Source organism: Drosophila ficusphila, unplaced genomic scaffold, assembly GCF_018152265.1.
Source record: "Drosophila ficusphila isolate 14025-0441.05 unplaced genomic scaffold, ASM1815226v1 contig_791, whole genome shotgun sequence".
In the NCBI taxonomy this organism is placed as follows: Eukaryota; Metazoa; Arthropoda; class Insecta; order Diptera; family Drosophilidae; genus Drosophila; species Drosophila ficusphila.
In genome coordinates this window covers 12,869,197-12,878,206 of record NW_025064737.1, presented here as the reverse complement: position 1 = coordinate 12,878,206, position 9,010 = coordinate 12,869,197, and the positions used below count along the sequence as shown (strand labels likewise).

Genomic DNA, 9,010 nt, shown 5'->3' with positions numbered 1-9,010 from the left:
TAACGAATTGGTAAAAGAAAATAATAGTGAAAATATTTTTATTACAAATTGTTGAAGAGTTTTAAGTTTTGAAATAAAAAGAAAATATTTAAAATAACACTTGAGTGTTTATATTTATGGCATTTCTGAGGGTTAAACATTTCCATTAATCGCAGGGAGAGCCGCTGATAAGCTGAGAAGATCGGAACCCGGTCTTATCAACCGAAATGTGGGAATCTTTCCAGCCAGCCAGTTTCCAAATCAGTCATCGATTGAAATCCGCGTGGCGTGGACGTGCCTTAGTTAATTCGCTTGAAGCATGCAACGATTTTTGGGAAGGAACAGTCGAAGCCTGCTGCTGAGATGTGGGCATCGCTATCTGGCCACCACTCCTGTAGAGGAGGTGCTATTCCCCACCAAATCGGATTTCCCCAGCCGCCACATTGGACCCCGCAAGACGGATGTGGTGGCCATGCTGGATACTTTGGGTTTCAAGGTAGGAAGGTCCTTCAAAGCTTTATGTACATATTACTTACATGAAACTTCAGCCTTTAATTTAAATCAAATTGATAAAAAGTGATGGAGGTATATTTAATAATTTAATCTCAATTTTAATGTGTAAATACTATAATTTGTAATATTTTATATTGAAAAGTTATAAATTGCTACCACATTTTAGTCCCTGGCTGAGCTGACGGAAAAAGCCGTACCCCAGAGCATTCAACTGAAGAGGGAACTCGACCTGGACAAACCCCTGAGTAAGTAACGCTGTTTTCCGATCCCAAAATAGCTGAAAAAATAGGCGTTAAGGCAACGGACCCCCTGGCGTGTTCGCAGGCACTGATAAGCCCGGTTCAATGGGGTCTTCAAGTTATCTCTGTTTTGACTGCCTCCGCTGATCTTCGATTCTCATCTCCGTCTGGCTGACAACAACTTTCCCCTCTGTCCCGCAGACGAACATGAGCTAATCCGTCGCATCCGCGACATATCTCTGAAGAATCAGCTGTGGCGCTCCTACATCGGAATGGGTTACCACAACTGCCATGTGCCGCACACGATTATCCGCAATATGTTTGAGAATCCGGGATGGACCACACAATACACACCCTACCAGCCGGAAATTGCCCAGGGTCGCTTGGAATCGCTGCTGAACTACCAGACTCTGGTTTCCGATCTCACCGGCTTGGATGTGGCCAATGCCTCGCTCCTGGACGAGGGAACCGCTGCAGCGGAGGCCATGTGCCTGGCCACGAGGCACAACAAGCGGAAGAAGCTCTACCTCTCGAACAGGGTGCATCCACAGACTTTGTCGGTGGTCAAGACGAGGGCCGAAGCCTTGGAGCTGGAAATCGTGGTGGGACCCATCGAACAGGCCGATCTGCCCAGTCGCGAGTTGGCTGGTATTCTTTTACAATATCCAGATACCTACGGTGATGTCAAGGACTTCGAGGATATTGCTGCTTTGGCAAAGAAAAATGGGGTAGGTTATTAAAATGGATCTTCAAGTTTTTTTACAAGTTAAATACAAGATTATAGAAAATGTTTTATAGATAACACAATTTACTTTATTTTTAATAAAATTTTTTTTTATTTGTAATATTTTCTATATAATTTCGATCAGTTTGTTTAATTAAACATTTAATATATTTTCCCTATTTTTTATTTATAGACTCTCGTGGTAGTGGCAACCGATTTGTTATCTCTGACCCTTCTGCGACCTCCGGCAGAATTTGGAGCTGATATTGCCGTGGGTACCTCGCAGCGTTTGGGAGTTCCTTTGGGATATGGAGGTCCCCATGCTGGATTCTTCGCCTGCAAGCAGAGTCTGGTGCGTCTGATGCCCGGAAGGATGATCGGTGTCACCCGAGACATGGATGGAAACGATGCCTATCGACTGGCTTTGCAAACGAGAGAACAGCACATCCGCAGGGACAAGGCCACGAGCAATATTTGTACTGCCCAAGCTCTTTTGGCCAACATGTCTGCTATGTACGCTATTTACCACGGACCCGAGGGCCTAAAAGCCATGGCCAATCGCATCCACCACTTTGCTTTAACTCTGCAAACAGGACTCTTGGGAGCAGGACACGAAGTGATCAATAAGAACTTCTTTGACACGCTGCACATCAAACTGAGTGGAAGTCAGTCACTTGAAGATCTTAAAGAGCGTGCCGAACACAAACGCATTAATCTCCGATATATGGAAGATGGAACAGTGGGCGTGGCTTTGGATGAAACAGTCAGCGTGGCCGATGTGGATGATCTCCTGTGGGTTTTCAAGGCGGAGGCAACTGTGGAGTACATTCTGGCGCGACGTGATGTTCTTAAGAACGCCATTGAAAACTCTAAGTTCCTGCGTACGTCTCCTTTCCTACAGCATCCCATTTTCCAGAGTTATCATAGGTGAGAAACTATAAAAAATATAAGAATTTTCGTATTATAAAAACTGATATCTAAAGTTCCAAAAAAATATTAAAAACAATTTTATTTTATTCCACAGCGAATCCCGCATGGTGCGCTACATGAAAAAGCTGGAGAACAAGGACATTTCACTTGTGCACTCAATGATTCCTCTAGGATCCTGCACCATGAAACTAAACTCCACCACCGAAATGATGCCATGTTCCTTCCGCCACTTTACGGACATCCATCCCTTTGCTCCCGTTGAACAAGCTCAGGGTTTCCACCAGATGTTCAATGAACTAGAACGTGACTTGTGCGAGATTACTGGATACGACAGAATCTCATTCCAGCCGAATTCAGGAGCCCAGGGAGAGTACGCCGGACTGAGAGCCATCAGGAGTTACCATGAGCACCGAAACGAGGGACACAGGAATATCTGCCTGATTCCCATCTCAGCTCACGGAACGAATCCTGCCTCCGCTCAGATGGCGGGAATGAAGGTGGAACCGATTAGGATACTGTCGAATGGTTCCATCGACATGGCCCATTTGAGAGCAAAGGCAGAGGAGCATGCTCGTGAATTATCCTGCCTGATGATTACCTATCCTTCCACAATGGGAGTTTTCGAGGAAACAGTGGCTGATATCTGCACTCTGATCCACAAACACGGAGGTCAGGTTTACCTGGATGGAGCAAACATGAATGCCCAAGTCGGTTTGTGCCGACCAGGAGATTATGGCAGTGATGTTTCGCATCTCAATCTGCACAAGACCTTCTGCATTCCTCATGGAGGAGGTGGTCCTGGAATGGGTCCCATTGGTGTGAAGGCCCACTTGGCTCCTTATCTGCCAGGACATCCTGTGGTTAGTCCTTTAAGCAGCGAGGAGCACAGTTTTGGTGTAGTTTCCGCAGCTCCCTTCGGCAGCTCTGCCATCCTGCCGATTTCCTGGTCATACATTAAACTCATGGGCAGTCGGGGATTGAAGAGAGCCACCCAAGTGGCCATCCTGAATGCTAACTACATGTCCAAGAGATTGGAGCAGCACTACAAGACGCTCTACAAGGCACCCAACTCCCAGTTGGTTGCCCATGAGTTTATTTTGGATATTCGCGATTTGAAAAAGACTGCCAATATCGAGGCGGTGGATGTGGCCAAGCGACTAATGGATTATGGATTCCATGCTCCAACGATGTCTTGGCCTGTGGCTGGAACGCTGATGATTGAGCCCACAGAATCCGAGGATAAGGAGGAGTTGGATCGGTTCTGCGATGCCATGATCTCCATTCGAGAGGAGATCGCCGAGATCGAAGCGGGTCGCATGGACAAGGCAGTGAATCCTTTGAAGATGTCTCCCCACACTCAAGCTCAAGTCATCTCGGATAAGTGGGATCGGCCTTACACTCGTGAGCAGGCTGCCTTCCCAGCTGTAAGTTAAAAAATATTCTTAAAATTAATTCGTTTAATTTACCTTTCTCTGCTTACAGATCTTTGTGAAACCAGATGCCAAGATTTGGCCTACTGTCGGCAGGATCGATGATGCCTATGGCGACAAACATCTCGTTTGCACCTGTCCCCCCATTTTGCCTGATTTATAAGACACTTTAGCTCTAAGACAAACTTAGTAACCTTTGTTGATTTTTTATTTTTAATAAAACCAAATATAGTAATTTTTATATTTGCCGTGATTTTATTTATTTTTATGAAGAACTTCTTCTTAAATAAATCCTAAATAAAAATTTTCTAAATGCGGCATTGTCTAAAAGGAAGATACACTTATAAATGTATCGTGTTTTCCTAGCAAATTTTCTTACAAGGGTAAATATAAATGTTATAGAACTTACACTTCGAGCCTTTACGGATATTTGAGTCATTTTTCTTTTGTTATGTACAGTAAAAAACTAAAGTAATTAAAATATACTACTTATTTACATTTAGTTTTCTTAGCTTTTGATTCTACTTTTGTATCTTTCACATGTTTTCTGTACCGTTTGTGGAAGGTATTTACATTATCTGTGGGTATCGTCCACTCAAATAGATTATTTTGCTTTGTAGGATCAGATAACTCCGAGTATTCACCGATCTCGACACCCAATAACTTACAAACCTTAGCTAAAACAACATCCACATAACTGGATATAATTAAATTCGCCTTTTTGTCATGTTTTGTGGGCTGCAGATTACAAATAACAAATTTACCACCGCGTTTAAGGTTTTTCAAAGGAAGATCGCCACTGGGAACAATTTGTAGAGTGGTTCCAAGGGCAATATTCAAATCAGCGATTGTGGAGTGCATCACACCCATTTCGAGATCATTTTCAGGAAGATCATGTTCCCAATCCAATACGTTATCGTATAGGATTCCTGATCTGCAGCTGCGTCCTTTGGTATTTATGGAAGATTTACAAGGTCGTTTTAGGGATTTTTGTCCTACAGTTTCCACAGCAGTTGAGCTCACGAATTGGCGCCTGCATTTCTTGCATTGCTCGATGTAAATATTGCCATGCAACTCCGAGAGGTATTTCCTATTTAGTCCCGATTTTAAGTGCAATCCATCTATATTCTGGGAGACAACATACTGCACATAGCCACTTTCTATTAAAGATATAATTGCCATGTGGGTCTTGGTGGGTTTGGCCTCATCGAAGGAGACGTTAAAGTCCGGCTTCTCGCCCTTCTCCTCCAGCGTCCAAACGCCTTTGGGTCCCCGGAAATCGGGAATACCAGCAGAGGTGCTAATGCCAGCTCCTGTGTGAAGGACTACATGTCCCGACTTCTTGATTAAATCAGCAAGCTCCTGGCACTTTTGGGCAACAACTTCCTCGCTGTCGAAACTCTCGGGAGCTCCAAGGATTCCCTTGTCGTCGTATGCTGATAATCCATCCGCGTAATTGCAGCTCATAATTCGTTTTATTAAAGATGATCTTTAAAAACCATGAAAATTGCACTTCAGCATAAATTTGTTTATATTTTCTGCGGCATGAAGTTCCACCGAGATTCTATTGTTTATAATATGACCATTTTATAAATGCTATAAGATACCATCTAGAGCAAACAAATTTTCAGAACAACATTGTACCTCAAAATTGGTTTTTCTATTTATTAGTTTTGAAAATGTATACATCAATTGTGTTTTTGTAATTTTAAAAAATGTGTCAAGCAAAAAGTTTAGAGCTAGATCTTTATTGGAACATTATAAATATTTACGACTTGTTTGTAAAAGTCAAACTTGTCTGGTCAGTGTAGTGTATCGATAAGCACACAAAGATTTTCCTCTCACACGGTCACACTATACCCGCGCGCCTATCGAAACAAAGTGTGCTTCTATTTTCCAATTCGCATCTGCCGGCAAATAAAAAACAAATTTCGCCCAGGGCAACACGACTGCTTGTTTGATCGTTACAACGCTTGAGTTCACATCTCCCGCTGTCGAAGAGCGTCTGCAACCGGAAACGCAGTAAAGGAACCAACAGCAAGGACTCAGATTTCGGGGCAACATGAAGATCGAGGAAGTCAAAAGCACTGTGCGCACTCAGCGCATTGCAGCCCACAGCCACGTGAAGGGACTGGGTCTGGACGAGATCGGGGCTGCGGTGCACAGTGCAGCTGGTTTGGTGGGTCAGAAGGCAGCGCGCGAGGCAGCCGGCATTGTGGTGGATTTGATCAAATCGAAGAAGATGGCTGGAAGAGCACTTTTGCTGGCCGGTCCTCCTGGCACTGGAAAGACCGCCATTGCCCTGGCTATCGCCCAGGAGCTGGGCAACAAGGTACCCTTCTGCCCAATGGTTGGCTCAGAGGTCTTTAGCAATGAGATCAAGAAGACCGAGGTGCTGATGGAGAACTTCCGTCGTTCCATTGGCCTTCGCATCCGCGAGACCAAGGAGGTTTACGAGGGCGAGGTCACCGAACTCACTCCCGTGGAGACCGAGAACCCCATGGGCGGCTATGGCAAGACCATCAGCAATGTGGTCATCGGTTTAAAGACCGCCAAGGGCACCAAGCAACTGAAGCTGGATCCCAGCATCTTCGATGCCCTGCAAAAGGAGAAGGTGGAGGTGGGCGATGTCATCTACATTGAAGCCAACAGCGGAGCCGTTAAGCGCCAGGGACGCAGCGACACTTTTGCCACCGAATTCGATCTGGAGACCGAGGAGTATGTGCCTCTGCCCAAGGGCGATGTCCACAAGAAGAAGGAGGTCGTCCAGGACGTCACCTTGCACGATCTGGATGTGGCCAATGCTCGTCCGCAGGGCGGCCAGGATGTGCTCTCCATGATGGGGCAGCTCATGAAGCCCAAGAAGACCGAAATTACCGGTGGGTTTTGGAATTTCATTTGCTTGTAAACAAAGTATCTTATGCATTCTTTTGATTCCTAGACAAACTGCGCTTGGAGATCAACAAAGTAGTGAACAAATACATTGACCAGGGCATAGCAGAGCTGGTTCCCGGAGTCCTCTTCATAGACGAAATCCACATGCTTGATCTGGAGACCTTCACCTATCTACACAAGTCGCTGGAATCTCCCATCGCTCCAATTGTGATCTTTGCCACCAATCGCGGACGCTGTGTGATTCGGTAAGAACAATTATAGAACTTCTCAATTACATTAGAGATATTTGGTTGTTATGGAAACATTTCAGTATTATTGATTTAATAAACTTATTTCTCCATATAAAAACAAGCCTAGTTGTATAGATAAGTTATTTAAAATTATTAAAATGAATAAATTAGTTGTACTATGCGTTTCTCTTAGTGCTCCTGTTTTTTATTAGTTTACACTATTATTTACTATTACTTTACTATAATTTATTTTTTAGTGGCACCACTGATATTGTATCGCCGCACGGCATTCCACTGGATCTGCTCGATCGCCTGCTGATCATCCGCACACTGCTCTACTCCACCGCCGACATGGAGCAGATCATCAAGCTGCGCGCCCAGACCGAGGGTCTCCAGCTGGAGGAGAACGCCTTTACTCGCCTCAGCGAGATCGGAACCAGCTCCACGCTGCGCTACGCTGTTCAGCTTTTGACTCCAGCCCACCAGATGTGCAAGGTTAATGGACGCACCCAGATCAGCAAGGACGACATCGAGGACGTGCACTCGCTCTTCCTCGACGCCAAGCGCTCCTCGAAGCATCTGTCCGAGAAGAACAATAAGTTTATGTTGTAAGTTCGCCGATTCCAGCACAATTGTAATACCATTTGAACAGATTTCCCAGTAAATGAAATATAAGCAATTCGATGCTAATTTTTAGATGGGTCAAAAAAATATTAAAAAGCGCGCTTAAGCGTTTGCTAACATCGATACCGTTAAGCAAGTTTTTAATTCAACACTAATTTAGTGTGTACACACTCTGTAATTTACTTACATGTAAGTTACTTTACATGTGAAAAACATCTGATATAAGTGTTTATTATATTCCTTTGATAATAAGTGGTATAGAGTTTTTAAACGAGTGGTTGAACTCAAATAACGTTTATCTGGAATTAATTTTTTTGCGCGTTGAAAATAGGAAGTACGGTCAAGTTAAATCGAATGAAATGATAAATATGGTTACCCAAGGTTCTGAGATATGGTAACTCTCTAGTTCGCTACCTAGTATTTGCATCACCAGCTGTTTTTGCCCATAGAAGCTGTAAAACCGTTCGGGTCCAGTCCATAATCGAGAGCGTCGCTGCCTCGGGTTCTTTCAAGAAATTTACTCATTTGGGAAAACGTTGTCCTCCGTTTACCTGTTTGAGAAACGTTGTTGCATGTAAAGTTTCTGTTCACCAGGTGGCGAACTTGACTAACGTTCAATGATAACGACCGATGGTGGGTTTATTGACTAAGGCCTCCTTTAACCACACGCGCCGCATAAGGGTTAAACAACACTCTTTCACTCGCACTTGTGTAGAGCGCAATAATGGACTGACAGATCCGAGGAGACTACGCTATACTTATTCTACCATGGTTTGGCCAAGAATTCAGTTCAGTTACTCGCGTCGAGCTGAAAAATTAGCCACGGAGCTCCGCTAAATTGCAGTAAATACTATATCTAACGATTTCGATTGCTTCGCGGCGTGGGCGTCTGCTTCTTCCCCCTCGCGTCTCGTATTTTCCGTTTCACTCTAACAACGCCGGCAGTTGCACTTGGTCTGTGTTTGTGTGCGTCAGCGCGTGTGTGTGAGGTTTTCTGAAAGAATGTGAAATCATAATAAAGTCGCGAATTGTTGTTGCTATTGGTCGTAATTAGCCATTATTAACACACATGTGTGTGTTTCAAGCTTATTTGTGTGTGAACAAAATCAAGGATACCGCTTTAGCTTAAATAAATGCAGTCCTGATGGCAGGATCAAGGTAAAATGGAAACATTTGGGATCTATTGTATGAATGAACCAATGTTGAAGAAGAAGAAGCCCCAGCAGCAACAACAAAACGGCAGCTAGGAGAGCGAAAGAGAGCGAAGGCAAACAAACGAAAACACAACAAAAAAAGAACAAAAGGTAAGTGCGTGTGTGCGTGAGTGTGTGTGCTGGAGGCCGCACCTCCCAATCAGAGAATTAGCCATGTGTGGGTGCCTGTTACACTTTTTTGTACTTATTTTTTGGCATTAACTGTTATTATTATTTAAGTAGCACGAACGCG

General features: G+C 44.2%; 4 protein-coding genes across 4 annotated transcripts in view; 3 read left to right on the top strand and 1 right to left on the bottom strand.

Annotated features, from left to right (window-relative positions):
• The first annotated feature begins 257 nt into the window (after positions 1 to 257).
• On the top strand, positions 258 to 4,061 carry LOC108087264 (glycine dehydrogenase (decarboxylating), mitochondrial). The gene is made up of 6 exons (XM_017184571.1): positions 258 to 475; positions 659 to 737; positions 933 to 1,459; positions 1,649 to 2,382; positions 2,480 to 3,809; positions 3,868 to 4,061. The coding sequence occupies exons 1-6, from the start codon at positions 299 to 301 to the stop codon at positions 3,976 to 3,978; spliced, it is 2,958 nt and encodes a 985-aa protein (XP_017040060.1). The 5' UTR covers positions 258 to 298; the 3' UTR covers positions 3,979 to 4,061.
• LOC108087266 (NAD-dependent protein deacetylase Sirt6) lies at positions 4,048 to 5,415 on the bottom strand. Its single transcript, XM_017184573.2, has one exon. The coding sequence runs from the start codon at positions 5,280 to 5,282 to the stop codon at positions 4,305 to 4,307; it is 978 nt and encodes a 325-aa protein (XP_017040062.1). The 5' UTR covers positions 5,283 to 5,415; the 3' UTR covers positions 4,048 to 4,304.
• Positions 5,416 to 5,660: 245 nt separating this feature from the next.
• On the top strand, positions 5,661 to 7,619 carry LOC108087265 (ruvB-like helicase 1). The gene is made up of 3 exons (XM_017184572.2): positions 5,661 to 6,694; positions 6,757 to 6,955; positions 7,198 to 7,619. Exons 1-3 carry the CDS (start codon positions 5,878 to 5,880, stop codon positions 7,550 to 7,552), a joined length of 1,371 nt encoding a protein of 456 aa, XP_017040061.1. The 5' UTR covers positions 5,661 to 5,877; the 3' UTR covers positions 7,553 to 7,619.
• A 652-nt stretch (positions 7,620 to 8,271) lies between these two features.
• Positions 8,272 to 9,010, top strand: part of LOC108087160 (serine-rich adhesin for platelets) — a 47,333-nt gene continuing 46,594 nt past the window's right edge. The window contains 1 exon segment of the mRNA XM_017184387.1: positions 8,272 to 8,868. The gene's annotated coding sequence lies outside the window, so the exon portion shown is untranslated.